Here is a 20,319-nt window from a genome sequence, read left to right as displayed (position 1 = left end):
GTCTCTTATTATCTTTGGTTGATGTGAAAAAAACAAGCATGGCGGCGCACACAAACTACCCATCAGATTACTTTCGATTTCTAGAAAGTGTTTTACTCAATTATTTCGATCAATGGTGAGCTCACCCGTGATGTGATGGTAGTAATTGCTATTACCTAATTCGTATTGTAGTTTGTCAGCCGAGAGTTATAAAAATATGACCGCTTGTGTTATGTCAATCTTTCCTCAGTTAGCACTAGGACAAATGTAGCCTACATTTTTCCGGGTTTGGATGATTCTGTTATGCTGTAGCTACTTCTGTGAATGTGTGAACATTGATTGCATCCAAAAATAAACTACTCACATTCTGGACATAACATAAGGACTGTGTTTGTGCAAAATATTTCTGAAAAAACTATGTGCCCAGCTCAAATGCTGATTTGTTGCATCATTCGAAACTGGACATTCTAAGTATGCGTTCTAATCACACCAGTTTGATCGTACGCTACTGGGACCACTAGAATGATCACACCCCTGTGTTGGTACATGTGAAAAGGTTAAAAGGCAGCAATTTTTTTTTATCGGTTATCGGAATCGGGAAGGGAAATATCGGATATCAGTATCGGCCAAAAATGTCATATCGGTGCATCACTAATAATAATACAGTCCACACTCAAAGGTGATTACTAGAATTAGTTTCATTTTGGAGTGAAGGCTAGACCAATTATGTACCAAATACATCTTAAATCAGTTCTGTTTTATGTTTTTCTTGTGTAATATGCGGTAGGCTATGTATTGTATAACTGCACAATCATAATTTTAATTCAGGTTTTTCTTTCGGGCTTGGGCTCATATGCATAAGCTCTAATATGCATATGGGAACTCTGAATTAATCATCACCTTAGAAAGCGCTGTCCATTACACTGTTTCAACCTACTGTAGAACTTCTCTCTTCAAATTGATCATCACAGTGAGGTGGGTTTTGAAAGTACGATACTTTTTTTGATGATAATTGTTTGATGTGATTTTCGATTGCATTTGCATTGACGTCAGAGTGGTTAGAGGGACAATAGAGCCAATAGAGTACAAGGCCATTAGGACCTAATGGTAGTTAGCAAGTTGGGTACTTCCAAAGCATATCCAGAGTGTATAACAGGGGATTACCGTGACTCAACAGTCACATCACATTTGTGACCCGATTCAGGAAACTAGGCATATGTCTCAAGTCACGACTTCACAGGAGAGTCGTTTGAACGTTAAAAAAAATTATAAAATTGATCAAAATGCGTTTTTTGGCAAAAATGCCTTCGCAGAACTTTCATGTGCCTTAATACAAACTTTTATGCCATCTCTAAATATGAATAAAGTTGTTAAATTACGAGGTTTAGCCAACGAAAAAGGAACTTTCCCGCTAGCCATGATTGGCTGAGATAATGCCGAGAGATGAGTTTCAGATTGGTCTGCGGTGTAGCATCTTGTGTCTATAAAATGAGCTGCTCGATATGTGTAGATCATCATTTCTTCATTTTCTTTTTTGAAAGATATAACATTAGCCATGGAGAACTGCAAATATGTTGCTACTGCTCTCAATAAAATTGCTGCCCTGAATTTATCAGGCACTATCGACAAAGATCAGTTGTAAGAATTTCTGGAGGACGATCGTGACATGTTGACTCGCTCTTACTCGGCGATCAACAGGGTTGTTGTCACGGAAGAAGTTGACCAGGTTTTGAAATCAGTGGAACACAATGGGCCAAACGAGCTGTGCAAACTAAACAGAAACGACACAGGACGTCTTATTTAATAAAAGGGGTTGCAGTCTGCCGTGAAGCTTTCGTCCATGTATACGGGTAAGAGTCAAGCTACAGTTTCAGATATTATACGTTTCTAATTTTGTCAAAGTTGTTTTCATAGCAAGTTGAAGCTTGCTGTTAGCTAGCCAGCTGGAGTTCGATGGCTGGCTTGCTAGCTAACATTTAACCTATTTGGTTAACTTTAGCTAGCTATGACAATCGGTTTGTTTTGCTAGTTACGCTACTCTATGGATTGGGATTATAGTTAACTTTTTAGCTAGCTAATGTTAACGTGACATGTCTAAACAAAAGACCCCCAGTTAAAGCTTGCTTTTAGCTAGCTAACGTTAGCCGAGGTTAGATGGCTGGCTTGCTAGCTAGCTAACATGAACTTACGCGTATGAAGTGTGTGTGTAACACTAGTGATGTTTTCTCAGAATGCCATTTCGCATGGATAATTATAGCCTAAAGTTAGCTAGCTAATGAAGGGGTTAAACCAAGGCCTCATACCTTTTTAAATGGTTAATAAATTGTGGTGTGTGTGAACACCTGTTTTGAGTGTTGTGCCCTTCAGACACTATCAGAAGGCGGAAACCGCCTATGCTCATACTCCTCCTGTCTGGGCCCCACCGTGGCTGTCTGAGGTTCTGAGAATACGACTGGTTTTCTGAGAACACAAGGCTGCCGCAGGCCTGATGAAAACAGACCTGTCAGAAGATGCTTAGACTTGTTCACCTTGTTATGACCCTATACTTGTGATGAAAGGTCAAGTTTTGGTCAAACCCACTTCTGAGCTTTTAATTGCTGACAAGATGGTTGCTGCTGTCAGGGGGAGGTTAGATTTATTAAAATGTTGTTGCCAGGGAAAGTCACGCAAGGGGAACTGGGGAGGCTATATAAGTTGCAGGATGTCTTAGACACGTTGCAGAACCTGGGGAGAGCTATCATATACTGTACTCTGTACCAACTTCTGCCTACAATTGTATTACTAAAGGAGAATTTTAATACTTAAACAAAAAGTGTATCCTTTCTACTACCAATATATATAAGTTTGAGAATTATATTGAACTGATCATCTGTTGAAGAAATTGAAATTGACCAACACTAGCTAACATTGAAACTATTTGGTTAACTTTAGCTAGCTATGACAATCGAGCTGTGTTTGAATACCCATGCTAACATACTGTATACTACATAATTATGAGTATATACTACATACTATATCCTATTAGTTAATTTTAGTATACTGTAAACAAACAGTATGCTTTCAGTTGAGCGTACTAGCTCTTCGCTGATGCTATGCAACCTCTTGCTAGCATAACACATTACTAGTTTGACATTTTACGACTTTGGGTGTGTTCTTAAATTCAATCTGGAGTGCCAGAGTGCGCTCGTAAATTCATTGCGTTGTCAAATTTTCCGTTTATAAATTGAGTGTTTCACTCTGAGTGCACACTGGATGCTCGAACTGAAGAGTAGGGTTGATTTTGAGTGATCTGACCTTTACAACGGCAGTCAAGCATCCAAGCTAACGTTGGCTAGCTTGCTAGCTACTTCCAGACACAAAGAGACCACTCTGATCATTTTACTCGCCCTAGCAGAGCTGGTTAGTCAGTTTTCATGTTATCCAGAGCGTTGGTGACTGTAACTGTGCTGCTGGCAACAATTTAATTTAGCTTTTTTTGCTGACATTTACTGCCATATTTAACGGGTGTTGAGCACTCGTAAATTCATTATTCTGCACTCTGGTACACTGAAATCGGAGTAGATTTTATTTTTGTCTTATTTTATATAACCTTTATTTAACTAGGCAAGTCAGTTAAATAACAAATAAGAACACATTCTTATTTACAATGACAGCCTAGGAACAGTGGGTTAAACTGACTTGTTCAGGGGCAGAACGACAGATTTTTACCTTGTCAGCTCAGGGATTCGATCCACCAACCTTTCAGTTACTGGCCCACGGCTCTAACCACTAGGCTACCTGCCGCCCTAGATGGCCATAGCGAATTTACGAAAGCCCAGCTAAGCTAAGAATGACAGGAATAATCAAGTCAATATGCATTGGGTAGTTAGACATCAAACTTGCCAGTATATTAACTATAGGCTAAGTAGCCAACTAACGTTAGGATGCTAGCTAACGACATACTGCTGTAATGATACACTATGTGGTTCATAAGGACAGCATAGCTCACAAATTGTCAGCCAGTATAACGTGTAAGGTAACTTATTTGGAAAGTCATTACTTTATTACATTGTTCAACATTTTATTAACATTTGTCATAATTAGCTAAAGCAATGAATTTGTATCTGCTAACGTTGTACTTCGACTGCATAGTTTGTACTTCGTTGTACTTCGAATGCCCATTTCCTGAAGAATTGCATTATGGGCCCTAAAGTACGAATATAGTGTCCACTGCGTGTATACTTCATATTTTGGCGAATTTAGTAGGACATCCGGGAACTTTTGGCATACTAACTATATCCATTCTATGACCAATAAGCATACTATATACTCAGTTCACATCACAAATAGTGTGGTTAGTATTGTTAGTTAAAGCTTGCTGTTAGCTAGCCAGCTGAAGTTCAATGGCTGGCTTGCTAGCTAACATTGAACCTATTTGGTTAACTTTAGCTAGCTATGACAATTGGTTTGTAAAGCTAGTAACGTTACTTTATGGATTGGGATTATATTTCATTTTTTAGCTAGTTAACGTCACATGTCTAAACAAAAGACCTCGTTAAAGCTTGCTGTTAGCTAGCTAACATTAGCTGAGGTTAGATGGCTGGCTTGCTAGCTAACATTAACTTACGTGTATGAAGTGTGTGTAACGTTAGTGATGTTTTCTCAGAATGCCAGTTAGTTAGGCTAGTTATAGCCTAATCATAATGTTAGCTAGCTAACATTGAACCTATTTGGTTAACAATCGGTTTGTATTACTAGTTAAAGCTTGGTGTTAGCTAGTCAGCTGACGTTCGATGGCTGGCTAGCTAGCTAATGTTACGTGTATGAACTGTGTGTAGTGATGTTCTCAGAATGCCATTTCGCATCTATTGTATACTAATGCTAAAGTATTTGTATCTGGAATTTGTCTTTCAGCATCAGTAGAACACGCCTGACTCTCCTCCACCAGTCATACAAGGAGAATGGTCTAATGCAGTGTATGATATACCATTTTATAGCTTTGAGTCTCTACTTTGAGTCTCTACTTTTATCCAATGTAAAAAAAATATAAATCCGACGTAGTAGGATTCCTAAGTCCTGTACTGGCGCTTTTACTGTTTGATGACTCATTGAATGTTGTAGAAGGATTTTTTATAAGCTTGTCGGATGTCAAAGTGGGATTTCTTAAGTGTCCGGATTAGTGTCCCGCTCCTTGAAAGCTAAAGACTTTAGCTCAGTGAGGCTGTTGCCTGTAATCCATGGGGTCACTGTGGGAGACGACGACCTATCAAACAGGTCGGGATGACGTCGTCGATGCACATATTAATGAAGCCGGTGACTGATGTGGTAAACTCCTCAATGTCTGTGCTAGCGAAACAGTCCTGTAGCTTTGCATCCGTTTCATGGGACCATTTCCGTATTGAGTGCGTCACTGGTACTTCCTGTTTGAGTTTTTGCATTTAAGAAGGAATTAGGAGGATAGTGTTATGGTCAGGTGTTATGCAGCTCTCTGTGTTTTGATAATGAACTGGCATGTGCTGTCAGATCAGTTTTATGCCAAAGTGCATGAAGAAATAATATAAAAAGCCTATTGCTGTAATTTGTTGGACACAATGATGCTGAACTGTAGATGATGCCCGATACCTAGTGTATACTCGTGTTCAGTACCATACAGATCGTAGTATAATTCAAGGCCCTAGTACCACACACACTCAGAGACTGTGTTCCTGGTTAGCTTGAGGAGAGTACCTTGATTATGGGGGGTGGCTGAGAACATGCCCGCTGGACATGGCTGGCTATGAAGGCTTGCCCCCGCATCCTGCCCTTATCTAGCAGAGATCCAGACCTTTAATCTGGGCTAAGACCTGGGGGAGGTTGGCCTGGCCTCCACTGGGCTGGTTGCTGCTGTGCTCGCCCTTCCCACTCTCCCCTCCCCCCGGCACTCCATTCCATACCGCCCTCCACCTCCAGCCGTGTCAAATTTGTCTCCACTTTTGTGGATTGGGGTGATCAGACCTTGGTTCCAAATATTGGGGAAAATGCCAGAGCTGAGGATGATGTTAAAACGTTTAAGTATAGCCAATTTGGAATTTGTGGTCTGTATATTTTATCATTTCATTTAGTGATACCATCAACCCCACAGGCCTTTTTGGGTTGGAGGGTTTGTATTTTTTCCTGTAGTTCATTCAATGTAATTGGAGAATCCAGTGGGTTCTGGTAGTCTTTAATAGTTGATTCTAAGATTTGTATTCGATCATTTATATGTTTTTGCTGTTTGTTCTTTGTTATAGAGCCAAACAATGAAATGGCGCTGACAGAGAGGGCTGCCGTACTTCTAGCTCTTAGGAAACTTTGAAGTATTTCGTTTTTTATAAGCATTTTGCTATACCCGCAATAACATCTGCTAAATCTGTATGTGACAAATAAAATTTGATTTGAAGATTTGATTGAAAAAGATTGGAGAAGTGGTTTATCCATGCATCTCCGGTTTGGATAGATAACTCTTCCTGTTGTTTGTTTTGAGTTTTCCAATTTTATGGATTCTATGGATTCTTCAATTACATTGAGCTGATTTCTGATGTGCTGTTCCTTCTTTTTCCATAGTTTATTTCTGTATTGTTTTAGTGATTCATCATATGTTTTTGGTTGAATAAGTTTCTCCATTTCTTTCTTAGGTTTTTGCATTTTTCATCAAACCAATTGTCATTGTTTTTATCTCAGAGGTCAAATACACTGTTTAGGTTTTATACTGCCAAGTGTACACCTTCACTATTACAGTGAAACCTTTTGTCTAGGAAATTGTCTTGAAGGGATTTAATTTTTTGTTGCCTAATTGTTTTTTGGTATATTTCCACACTATTTTCTTTAATATTATTCAGTTCCTTTGGCTTTGATGCCTCATGATTAAGCATAGCTCTGTTCAAGTAGGGGTGTCAGTGGACTGACTGTGAACGCTCTAAGAGACTCTGGGTTGATGTCAGTGATAAAGTAATCTACAGTACTACTGCCAAGAGATTAGCTATAGGTGTACCTACCATAGGAGTCCCCTCGAAGCCTACCATTGACTATATACATACCCAGTGTCCGACAGAGCTGCAGGAGTTGTGACCTAGAGGTCAACCGATTAATCGGAATGGCCAATTAATTAGGGCCGATTTCAAGTTTTCATAACAATCTGTGGATTGTTTTTGGACACCGATTTGGCCGTTTAAAAAAAAGTTAAGTTAAGAACACATTCTTATTTTCAATGACAGCCTAGGAACGGTGGGTTAACTGCCTTGTTCAGGGGCAGAAGGACAGATTTTTGCCTTGTCAGCTCGGGGATTCAATCTTGCAACCTTACGGTTAACTAGTCCAACGCTCTAACCACCTGCCTCTCATTGCACTCCACGATGAGCCTGCCTGTTACGCGAATGCAGTAAGAAGCCAAGGTAAGTTGCTAGCTAGCATTAAACTTATCTTATAAAAATCAATCAATCATAATCACTAGTTAACTAAACATTGTTGATGATATTACTAGTTTATCTAGCGTGTCCTGCGTTGTATATAATCGATGCGGTACGCATTCGCGAAAAAGGTACCTAACCATAAACCTCAATGCCTTTCTTAAAATCAATACACAAGTATATATTTTTAAACCTGCATATTTAGTTAATATTGCCTGCTAACATTAATTTCTTTGTGTCACTTTTTTCTTTGTGTCACTTGCAACAGAGTCAGGGTATATTCATCAGTTTGGGTCGCCTGGCTCGTTGCGAACTGTGTGAAGACTATTTCTTCCTAACAAAGACAGCCAACTTCACCAAACGGGGGATGATTTAAGAAAAGCGCATTTGCGAAAAAAGCACAATCGTTGCACTGTACCTAACCATAAACATCAATGCCTTTATTAAAATCAATACACAGAAGTATATATTTTTAAACCTGCATATTTAGCTAAAAGAAATCCAGGTTAGCAGGCAATATTAACCAGGTGAAATGTGTCACTTGTCTTGCGTTCATTGCACGCAGAGTCAGGGTATATGCAACAGTTTGGGCCGCCTGGCTCGTTGCGAACTAATTTGCCAGAATTTTACGTAATTATGACATAACATTGAAGGTTGTGCAATGTAACAGGAATATTTAGACTTATGGATGCCACCCGTTAGATAAAATATGGAACGGTTCCGTATTTCACTGAAAGAATAAATGTTTTGTTTTCGAGATGATCGTTTCCGGATTCGACCATATTAATGACCTAAGGCTCGTATTTCTGTGTGTTATTATGTTATAATTAAGTCTATGATTTGATAGAGCAGTCTGACTGAGCGATGGTAGGCACGAGCAGGCTCGTAAGCATTCATTCAAACAGCACTTTCGTGCGTTTTGCCAGTAGCTCTGCTGTTTATGACTTCAAGCCTATCAACTCCCGAGATTAGGCTGGTGTAACCGATGTGAAATGGCTAGCTAGTTAGCGGGGTGTGCGCTAATAGCGTTTCAAACGTCACACGCTCTGAGACTTGGAGTAGTTGTTCCCCTTGCGCTGCATGGATAACGCTGCTTCGAGGGTGGCTGTTGTCGATGTGTTCCTCGTTCGAGCCCAGGTAGGAGCGAGGAGAGGGGCGGAAGCTATACTGTTACACTGGCAATACTAAAGTGCCAATAAGAACATCCAATAGTCAAAGGTATATGAAATACAAATGGTATAGAGAGAAATAGTCCTATAATTCCTATAATAACTACAACCTAAAACTTCTTACCTGGGAATATTGAAGACTCATGTTAAAAGGAACCACCAGCTTTCATATGTTCTCATGTTCTGAGCAAGGAACTTAAACGTTAGCTTTCTTACATGGCACATATTACACTTTTACTTTCTTCTCCAACACTTTGTTTTTGCATTATTTAAACCAAATTGAACACGTTTCATTATTTATTTGAGGCTAAATTGATTTTATTGATGTATTATATTAAGTTAAAATAAGTGTTCATTCAGTATTGTTGTAATTGTCATTATTACAAATACTTTTTTTTAAATCGGCCGATTTAATCGGTATCGGCTTTTTTTGGTCCTCCAATAATCGGTGTCGGTATCGGCGTTGAAAAATCATAATCGGTCGACCTCTAGTTGTGACCCATTTCTGTTGGTTGTGTTGTCGTAGTTGTGTCTTGGGGGGCATATGGGGGAGGGAATGCTGTCACCTCCAGGTAGGTGTTTGTCCCCCTGTGTGCTGAGGGTGACGGGTTCTTGTTCAGTTCTGGCATTTAGGTCGCCACAGACTAGTACATGTCCCTGAGCCTGAAAATTGTTGATCTCCCCCTCTAGGATGGAGAAGCTGTCATCGTTAAAGTATTGAGATACTATTGGGGGGATATAGGTAGCACATATGAGGACATTTTTCTCTGTTGAGATAATTTCCTAATGAATTTTTAGCCAGATGTAAAATGTTCCTGTTTTGACTAATTTAATAGAGGGGGTTAGGTCTGCACTATGCCAAATTAGCATACCCCCTGAGTCTCTTCCCTGTTTCACACCTGGTAGTTTGGTGGATTGGACTATCAGCTGTCTGTAACCTAGAGGGCAACCAGTGGGTCCGTCTCCTTTATACCATGTTTCTTGTAGGGTGACAATGTCTGTATTTCCAATTTCTTGATGAAGTCTGGGTTCCTGCTCTTCAGGCCAAAGGCAGATGACCTCAGACCTTGTATATTCCAGGATGAATTAGTAAAAGCTTTGTGTTCCATAGTGTCTAGTATTGTTTTTGTGTGGTTTAGGCCCGGACCATCACAGTAACGTGAGCAGAGCATCTGATACATACCTCTTAGGTTGCAGGATGGGTTTGGGCGGGTGTAATAGTGGGGGTTGGGCCTGTTGCTCTGCTCACGGCCTGGGCATATGTCCTGCTGTCATGTTGAGGTCCTTGCTCCAGGGGCGGGGGGCATGGGGTGGGCAGAAGGGGCATAGGTCTGATATGGGGGGAGCTATATAGGGTATGTCTCTCTGTCCTGCTGTTTGACGTTTCTGTTCTAACTCAACGTGAAGCACCAGGTTTTCTTGATGGAATTTTTAACTACAAAAAAAATCTGAGAAGAAAAAGAAGCCTCCTCCTTTCTTTATTCCACGGACTGAGACGAGACAAGCACTGCTCTATCAGGGTTTTCGTTTGACTATCAATCCCATTGCAAAATAATGATTTGTATTTATTGATTGAAATATCAGTCGATGGAAATACATTTGCCCGTCATGCTTATCCTTCTATAGGTTAATTTGCACCCCAAAAAATCATTAAATTGGAGCGTGTGTATTTTCATTCATCGTTAATTGTATTTATCGCACAATCACAGCATACAGACTTTTTTTTATCATTCTGCTGCTTCAGCTTCTCAGCTCATTTTGAACAGTTTGATTTTCAGGATTAAAGAGAGCTACTATTTATTTGTATTTTTTCTCAAATGGTAATTGAGGCATGCCTCCCATTTGCCATTCAAGTGCATGGGCAATGGTAGGCAGGCTATCAGCGCATCACCCACCACTTTGCAATGAGAGCTGAAGGCAGTATGCATTTTGAAAACATTGTTTGAAACCTGAATGTTTTACTTCACATTGAGGCAGGTCTTACCTTGCTTCAAAGTAGCCTAGGCAAAATCGCACATGGAACCGCTCTCATCAGGTGTGCTGTTTTAGAATGGCGCAAATGTTTGAAAATGATGTTTTATTGGCTGCTTCAATACAGGAGTTGAATGTTTTGTTACGATTAATTACCATAATCTAAATGTGATTTCTGTCATTCTGAGCACCGTGGGTGGATGACCTAATGGGTATATTGGTCCGGTAAATTTCTCAAATGGCCGGTAAATTAAAATCATCCCGGTCACGTTATCCATCACCTAGTTTTCCTAATGGAAACCCTGGGCTGTATTTATCATATCAACCATCTCAGAGTAGGATTAGGTCCACCCTGTCTATGAAATCGCGTTATTTGTGATCTAAAAGGCAAAACTGATCCTAAGTCAGCACTCGTGCTCTGAGACACTCGGCTGTCTTGTAGAAATGGATGAAGATGGAATTCTCACAACTCCATTCATTTCTTTCTCCATAATATCTTGTACTGTTTGTGGGACAGAGCCATGACCAGTCTGGAGCCAGACAAAGTAAGGGCCACAACAGTGGAGAGAGAGGGGCAGTGCATGTCCAATGCTCCTGGACCACAACATTGGACTTGTCTTGACCGTTCGTAACTGGGTTGTCATTACAACCAATTATAGGCCTAAGTTCCCACATGTAAACCAATCAGGGAGACATCAGATCAGCGGTCGGTCAGTGAATTATTTGGGCTACTGGCTGCTCTCTTTGTCTGGCTGTGTCTCAAAAGTAGAGCACTATATAGGGAATAGGGTGCCATTTGGAACATAGCCTATGTCTGTCTGGCTGCAGCATGACCCATTGACCGCTGGATTGTATCCATCTGATCAATCCGGCCTCTTCAGCACATTCCATTCCACACGGATGGATATGTCCGTGAACTGTCCGACCAAAGCAATGCCCTAGCCCTACCGTAACCCTGGTGGACCTGACTGTTAACGTAAACACCAGACCTCACCTTTCACCTCTTGGCCTTACCTGCTAATGCTGGGAAGGCCTGGCTCGGACGGCACAGCCATAATTTACTGGTCTCGCTCTCTTTCTGTCTCTCGCTCTCTGTTTCTCTCGCTATCCTTGTCTCGCTCTCTCTCCTTGTCTCTCTTTCTGACTCCCCCACCCCCCCGAAACCCTGTCCGTCCGTCCTCAGCCCATCCCTGACCCCTGAACCATTGTAGATTAGAGTGGCTGGCGTTTTGAAGCCTGCACCAGATAAAGTGTCTTTGTTCCTTTGAGGCGTGGGTAAAGACGTCTCTACTGAAAAAGACAGAGAATATGATGTACATATAGAAAGCTCATTAAATACAACACTAGTATATTGAGGTTAATTGAAACTGTATAGACACGTATTATCACATACAAAGAAATTGATTTCTGCATAATTGTTTTATGTTTAGAGCCACACTGCTCATACTTATGTCATATGACGCTAGCCTGCCCTGTGTTAATGTTGATCTCCTCCTTGTCTGTGTGCTCAGCCAATCAAAATGCTCTCTACTCCAATAACAACAACAATGTAGTTGTCTGATATGAGTCCAGGTTGGGAGGAGCAGTCAGAAATCGTCCTATCCCCTCCTCCTCTCACCCGTTCTCCTCTCTCATCATGCTCTCTCGCTCCAGTTAACCCTACTAGTTTGCCACTGGGCCAACCCTGTGTGTGTCTGCTGCTGCTCCCTGCTGTACTTATATCATGATCATCAGTCGCAGCTGTGTTGGGGAGGCCGGCCCTAATACGCTACTATACCACCACCCCCAATGCAAAATACACCACCCCCTTATACACCACTGTACTACTACCCCCTTGGCCTACCATACACTGGGAGAAAGGACAATGGGTCACATGGGTTTACTACACATTCACTACCTTTCTCTTTGTCAATCTCTTCCTCTTTCTATCTTTTCATTTATTTCGTTCTTGCTTGCTCTCTCTCTCTTTCTTTATTTAATCTGTTGTGGAGCTATAATGTGATTGACACTGGGGCCTCAACAGCGAGGCCCCTCGCCGCAGGGCAGGTCGACATGTGGCTAAAGGGGGGAGGAGTGAGGGAGGGATGTTGGCATCATCATTATGCAGATAGGAACGCACATTGAGAGAATCCCTAAACAAGAGAGAGGGAAACAGGAGGGGCCTGAAGAACGGCAGAGGAGGAGAAGGAACAAGAGAGATACATGAGGGAGAGGGTAGGGGGGCTGGTATTTTTTGAAGCCGCGAGGAGCAGGGTGCAAAGCAACAAATAGAAGGCAGAGGGGAGAGATGGCAGTTCTAGGATTTTGATCTGGAATTTGTGGTGTAAATACACTCTGACTGGATGACAGGATGTAGCTAGCCTGAGGCTATAGACTTCAACACCACTCCAGTCCTTCTGTCTGTCTCCTTCCCCACCACTGTACTTCCTGTGGCAGCCCTAGTCTGGGAGGTTATCTGGTGTGTTTTACTGGAGCAGCACACCACCTCTGGAGACTAATACTGCGTCTCAAATGGCTCCTTTTGACCAGGGTCCATAGGGCTCTGGTCAAAAGTAGTGCACTATATAAGGAATAGGGCGCTGTTTGGGACACACTCTAGGAGCATAGGTGCAGCTCCTCCTCCTCAGTTATAACACACCAGCTGCAGTGCTACACTGCTATCAATTCTCATCAGATCAGACCACTGGATACTTAGTGTCTACTCATTTTTCTCACTCTCTTTCGTTTACTCTCGTCATTCTGTCTTTGTTCTCACCCAGTCTTTCCCGTGAGAAGTCATCAGTCTGACTTAAGCCGACAGCAGCCCCACACGCCGGCCTAACGCTGCCTGTGGTTGGTTGCTTGGCTTCACCACGGCTGCATAATACGCTCCCTCCCTTTCTTTCTTCCCTCCCTTTCCCTCTTGGGGTTCAACTGTAAACTCTGAGTTGATGGGAGGAACCTCCTGGGTAGCCTGTCAGTGCCAAACACACACACACACACACACACACACACACACACACACACACACACACACACACACACACACACACCATCCATGCCCCCTTCAAGTCTTGGGAGCATTCTAGATATCCTACCGCTGTACTCTCCTCTGTTGACTGAATGCCCGGCCAAATGGCCAAACTCACAGTTGAATTGGAATCAACTATCCAAACAGAGAGGGAATATGTCCAGTTGTATGGACTTAAGATGCTGTGTGGACACTGTATAAATAATCTGCTCTCACACTGAAATACTTCCAGGTTTTGAACAATGTGGGTTTATATCCTTTTTTCCCTATTTTTAAAATGAATGCAAGCATTGGTTCAGCCTAAGTCCTTTGAAAGTTGTTAGATTGGTTAGGTGTAGCAATGTGCGAGTAGCTACCTTTTTATGTCACATTTAGATCCTGGTGTTCTTTTCTGAATCTGACAGGTATCGTGCACACAACTTGGATTGGTATTGAAAGTCGGATAAAAAAATATATATATTATATTAAAATCCTGTCAAAATCATCTGTTTACAATCACGTTCATTTTTGAAAAATTCGGCTGTAATCTTTATTTTCAAACAGACATGTATGTGGATATTTGCTTAGAATTTATTTTTTCTTATTTTAAGCTTCATTATAGGCCTACACATGCCTACTAGAGTTGATAAAGTAGCTCAGATGAAGTTTATGACCATTCTACACCTTTTATAAAGTAGTCAGAATAATTTACCCGGACTCCCCCTTACTCAACCCTTCCTAGGCTTTTCGATGTTCGACATCCAAAATTACTGTAAACTGCCGACTTTAAAGCCTAATCCCTGGTGTTGTACTGTGAAATATCATTTGTCGATATGGGGCATTGGGGTCTCAGAATGTGGGGCTTTGTAAGTGAGGCTGTTTTAGCCCCACAGCTAGGCTTTACTACTGCTGGCCTAGAGAGAATGGGCAGTGATTAACAGAGGTAATACACACACACAGAGGTAACCCCTCTTGATGTGGTGGTAAAGCTCCTGTCTGTCCTGCCCTTGGGCAGCTTTCACGCTCTACTGACTGATCCTTCCAGGAAGTACAGGGGGTACAAGGGAGGAGGGGGGTACAGGGAGCACCCCGCCGAGCCACAGCGGTATCTAGGCTGCACGATGGGCTCAAATCAAAGGGGGCACTTTGTCTGTGCCTGAGGGTAGTGTGCGTGTGGGGGGGATGTTTGTGTGTGTGTGTGTGTGTGCAGGAAGAACCACAGGATAATAGTCTTCTTGTGGAAGCTTTAGAAATGTTCATGTCAGTGACAACCTCTGTCTGTCTTTCATCTCAGGATGTATCCCAAATGGGCCCTGGTCAAATGTAGTGCACCCGTATAGGGATTAGGGTGCCATTTCGGATGCTGCCTGTGTCTCACATCTCAGACTGTTAACCACTTTGTAACGACACCATTAAGAACACTAAGGTTAACCCTCCTGCTAAGAACTTAATAGTTGGGGTCTGGGACCAAAACTATGCCAGGATATTACGTTGGGGCCGGGAGTATCTCGATCAGTATTGTTTTTGTTGTATTGACAAACAAATGTAAACCTCTATGCCAGATGATGGCATGCAATCAGTAGGGTCTGTGGCCAAAACTTTCTGCAATGTTATGTTGGGGAATACTTCTTTAACTGTCGTTGTTGTTGAGAATAGCTCTCGAACTTCACTGTTGTTGTTGTTCTGTTGACAGACTAAGACAGGTCTGGGTCTAGACCTCCGTGCCAGGCTAGATGATGAAGAGCCTCCAGTTCAGAAGCATCGCCCCCAAGGCCCCAGCAGCGGTAGTTCCCTCCCCGACCGCCGTCCTGTCCTGCCAGCAACCCTCTGCCCTCCCAGAGGCAGCCTCTACAGCCGTCAACCCTAAATCCATCCTGGTCCCGGCCCAGAACTATGCCCTGATGCAGGTGGCAGGACAGGAGGGCACCTTCTCTCTAGTGGCCCTGCCGCCCTCCGTATCCCCTCAATCTCCACAGCAACAACAGCCGCAGCAACAGACAATCCAGAAGAACCTGAAGCTGCCCATCCCCAGGTACCAGCCAATGAGGGCCAAGAGCACCCCGGAGAAGGTCAAATTAGCCACACCCACTGCCGTGACAACCCGGCCACAAAGGTCAATAGCGGCGGTAAAAAAGAAGTTGTCATCGCCGGAACCCAAGGAGGAGCCATCAAAACAGGTCATACTGATCGACTCCACAGCCTCCTCTGAGATCTCAGCCCTCACAGCCCTGCTCCCGGACAACGCTGTGCTCTACTCTGGATCTCCACTGGAGCAAGTAGCAGTGGTGGACACCACCATCAACCACATGTCTACTCCTGCCCACGGCCCGGGCCCCGTCACCAGCATGCTGCAGAACCTCCAATACCCATCTGGTGGTTTTACTAAAAGCTCCCCAGTCAAACTGCCACAGGAAGAGAGCAACATTAAGGTTGGCATTAGGCCATGCCAACCCAAGCCTGTAGCCCAACAGCCCCATCCACAGCCAGCTAGTAGCAGCATCACTGTCCTCTCTCCAGCCATCTTCAGCAAAGCTGTCCAGATTATTCCCTCCCCACCCAAAGGCAAGTTGCCCATCCTGCCCTACTCGAACATAAAAAGCAACCTCATACCAGCCACCAAACTCAACCTGAACGCCATGAGTCCCAAGAAGGCTTTCCCCAGCCAGCCTGGCTTGCCCGGCCTTACCTCGTATCCCTCTGATCCCCAGTCCAAGACCCCAGAGACTGCCGAGGCCCTCTGTCAGAACCAAATGCCAAACTCCCTGCTGCAGTGCCAGCCTCGGGCCAAGACCACAGGCACCCTGTCGCTGCTGGGAACGCTTCAGATGCAGAAACCACCGGGCAAGAAGAGGGGGAGGAAGAGGAAGACAATGGAGGATATTCTGGCCTTTGAGGCAAGGAAGAAGAGATCCTTGTCGTTCTTTCGGAGGAGGGTTCCAGAGAAGCCTTCTCCTTCGGCTGTCATCTCGCAGCAGAGGGAGGTGGACATCTCTAAGAAGTACCGCAGCATCAGACCCAAGCCTCACCACATGCTGCTGATGGAGACAGTTCCCCAGCTGGTCAGCCTGCCCTCCCTCACCTCCTCTGACAGCCTGGAACCAGAGCTCCTCGTAGGGCACCAACTCTCTGCCAAGGTCCTGGAGCCTGGTCCTCGCCAGCCCCAGTCAGCCTCTACCACGCTTCACCTGAGAGGGGGTAGTTCCTCTCAAAGGGTCTACCTGGGCAGTAGCCGGCCCCTCCACCACTGCCCCACCTGCAGCCGCTGCTTCCAGTTCAAACACCACTTGCAGAGCCATATGAACAGCCACACCAACAGTAGGCCTTACGTCTGTCCAGTGTGTCGTAAGGCCTATGCCCATTCCGGCTCGCTCAGCACTCACATGAAGCTGCACCACTCAGAGGGCCGACCACGCCGGACGCTTCGCTGTGAGTTCTGTGAGAAGGCGTTTGGCTACGTGGGCGTGTACTTCAGCCATCTGAGGGAGGTGCATAAGGTTATCCTGACTGTGGAGCCATCCATCAGCCAACATGAAGACGACGTGCCTGTGGAGGGGTGACTACCTACATTTTCAGAATTATAAATAGTACTTACATACTGATATACTTGTCTCATCAATAGGACTCTTGACTTTTGGTCACTGTGAGTTTGATACATTTCTTAGAATATTGTTAGCTTCTCACCAATTTTCATAAAACACCACAGTTCTTCCTTCCATCATGTCTGTCTCCATCTTGTATGTGTCTCCAGGGCGATGTCTCCAGACCAGGGGGACGAGCAGGGCCAGGAGGAACGCGAGGACCCGGTGGAGCTCCAGATCAAGTGTGGCCGCTGTCAGGCCATCACCCCCACCTTCGCCGACATGAAGCTGCACCTGCTCTACGTGCACGGGGAGGAGGTGCAGGTGCGCCTGCGGGACGGGGCTGGCGGGCTGGGAGGGGCACTCCAAGGGGGCCGGGAGGCCGAGGACGAGCTGGTGAAACACGCCGCCCACTACTGGCGCCAGCTCAATGAGAAGAGGAACCTAGTCCGCTGTGGGAGCTGTGACGAAGAGTTCTTCTCCTTCTCCAAGCTGAAGCGTCATATCCTCTCCCACCACCAGGGGGGGGCAGAGGACGATGGGAATGGAGACAGAGAGGGAGAGGGGGAGCCGACTGGCCGCTCAGCCCGGGGAGGGAGAGGGGTCCTCGGGCAGGGCTCAGTGTTTAACTGTGTGCTGTGCAGCCAGGTCCTGGACAGTAAGGAGGAGGTGATGGAGCACTGGACGGTCCACCACCACTGTGAGGACACCCAGGTACTCTGGGAGGCCCTCAGTTCCTACTCAGGGGACAGGGAGATGGACTTGCCCTCTCACAGCACACATTAACATGGCACTGGACACGTTTCAGGTTGTTTCTGTTGCAGTCACGTTGCACATCTCAGAAGATTGACTTTACTGATTCTTTTTAGCTTCTAATGAAGCGACGGTTCCAAACAGTGCATCAGAAGATTGCTATACCATATTAACATGGTGTCCGATGTTAAACATCTCTCCAGGCATTGTGAGAGCTAATAATCGGGTCAGCCTGACTGCAATAAAGACAACCTGGAGCGCACCGCACTCACTGTCTGTGTCTGTCTGAGCCCATCCTGCACAGTGGGCTGCTCTCAAACACACGCAGTTATTCCCTTTATACACTATCAAGCTGACCCCAACCATACAGTGGGGACATTTTATTTTCAAATGGTCCTTTGCACCACAGTTCCAGCAACTATGGAATGGTGGATGCCTAGCCTCTAACCAGGCCAGTGCAGTACAGTGCAGCTCGGCTCAGTAGTGTGTAAATGGTATTAGGACGTACAGAGGTCAGTTATAGCACAGGTTAGTTTGTTTGAGAATCCACTTGATAGATTAGTAATTATTATATGGTATTTTATGGACTGCACTGTTTTTTGTTAGTTCTGATTTTGTGTTTAGGTTTTTTGATTTTGGTGTGTTTTAATATTTTGTTTAATAAAATGGAAAGGATAGTTTTTTTTTGTATTGCGTATTTAGATACATTATTGGCCACAGACGCAGTGAAACGGTTTGTTAAATGACGTGAGTAAGCATAATAGCCTAGCGGTAGTAATAAGGGCACACTGTACCTAAGTCTGTCTTTTGGCCTTGAAAGTACTTTTTGGTTGAAAACTAATTATAGACCTTTTGTGTCAAACTCATTCAATGTTGGGCCTTGTGTCTGCAGGTTTTTGTTTTTTCCTTCAATTAAGCCCTAATTAGTGACTTTAATTAATCAAGTACACGGGAGGAGCGAAAACCCGCAGCCACTCGGCCCTCAGTGAAATGAGTACGGTACATGGTATATGAGTACGGTACATGGTATATGTCTAGCTATTTTGACCTAGAGGAAAACCTTCTCAGTACACCAGCACCTGACTGAAACATCTGAGGCCTTCTGAAAATAGATTGAGAATCTTATTTCTGGCTAATAATCAATAAAGGACTCATAAACAGATGATATATTATTATATATATTTGTTTGTGTACTCTGTGGTAATGTAAAGGGTGATTGATATACTACTGACAAAACTAGCTCAATTTGTTACTATTACATTATAAAGACTTTACATAAATGTTGAACTAATGCAGCCAACTATTATTCAGTATAAACCCGTGGAATTGGTGCACTTGAGGTCTGTGTTCAAGAGAAAAATGCAACTGTCGGTATGTCTTCAAAAATGGAACATTTTTATAGTGCTTTCAGAAAGTGTTCATACCCCTTGACTTATTCCACATTTTGTTGTTTCAACCTGAATTCAAAATGGATTAAATATATGTTTAATCTTACCCATTTAAACACAATACCCCACAATGACAAAGTGAAAACATGTTTAGACATTTTTGCAAATTTATTGAAAATGAAATAAACATTTGTAAAAAATATATATATATATATATATATATATATATATATATATATATATATATATGAAAAATAAAACACTAATACATAAGTATTCACACCCCTTAGTCAATACATGTTAGGATCATCAAAAAGGAGGACCAAGGCACTCTTCATATAATTAATTAAAATGCCTTTATTAGTATGGCATGTTCAATAGAAACAAAGTTTTGTTTTTTTTACGACGCATTTCGGCTGCATGGCCTTTGTCAGGGAGTACCAAAAAAAGGAATACAATGTCCTCTTTTGAACAGCTTTTCCAATTAGCCCTAATTGGAAGAGGGAGTGGTTACAAAATTGATTGGACACACCTAGTAAGCAATACTATACACATTAAAAGGTGAAATACTGTAGCTATGTTATCATAAAAATACAACTCCAAGCTAGAAGTATCAGAACACTAAAAGGTAGTTCTAACCTTAAATATGACTGGGAGAAATGTCAAGAATAAGAAAGCAATATATTCCATAGTACACTAGAACACTAGAATATATTCCATAGTACACACAAAACATGAACAACAACAGTCTAAACATAGCTGAGGGCAATTGAGCAAAATGTCCACTAGATGACAGCAAATGGACCCATCACGACCCTACAGGAAGGGTGAGAAATCCATATCTTCATTTAAACCAGGGTATTTAGTGGCCTGTAGTTTGTAAATCCAAAAACTTTCCCTTTGGTTTAACTGTTTAAGACGGTCCCCTTTTCTAATAGAGGCCGGAATATGATCAATACCCATAGCTTGTAGGGAGGCAGGGTTGCCATGGTGTAGGGACTTGTAGTGCCTTGCCATGGGGTAGTCTTCATTGCCTACCCGTATGGCGTACTTGTGTTCCGCTAAGCGGTCTTGAAGGTGTCTCTGTCC

The 20,319-nt window shown here is 43.3% G+C and overlaps 1 protein-coding gene across 1 annotated transcript in view; it reads left to right on the top strand.

Moving 5' to 3' along the window:
* Nucleotides 1–19,250, top strand: part of LOC120051194 (zinc finger protein 438-like) — a 98,831-nt gene extending 79,581 nt beyond the window's left edge. Inside the window, exons 3-4 of the mRNA XM_038997923.1 lie at nucleotides 15,205–17,064; nucleotides 17,260–19,250. Of these exons, the coding sequence (XP_038853851.1) occupies nucleotides 15,245–17,064; nucleotides 17,260–17,875 (2,436 nt within the window). The 5' untranslated portion in view covers nucleotides 15,205–15,244 and the 3' untranslated portion in view covers nucleotides 17,876–19,250. The remainder of the gene's footprint in view (nucleotides 1–15,204; nucleotides 17,065–17,259) is intronic.
* The last annotated feature ends 1,069 nt before the right edge of the window (nucleotides 19,251–20,319 follow it).

Source organism: Salvelinus namaycush, chromosome 7, assembly GCF_016432855.1.
Source record: "Salvelinus namaycush isolate Seneca chromosome 7, SaNama_1.0, whole genome shotgun sequence".
Classification (NCBI taxonomy): domain Eukaryota; kingdom Metazoa; phylum Chordata; class Actinopteri; order Salmoniformes; family Salmonidae; genus Salvelinus; species Salvelinus namaycush.
This window is presented reverse-complemented; position numbering and strand designations above follow the sequence as displayed.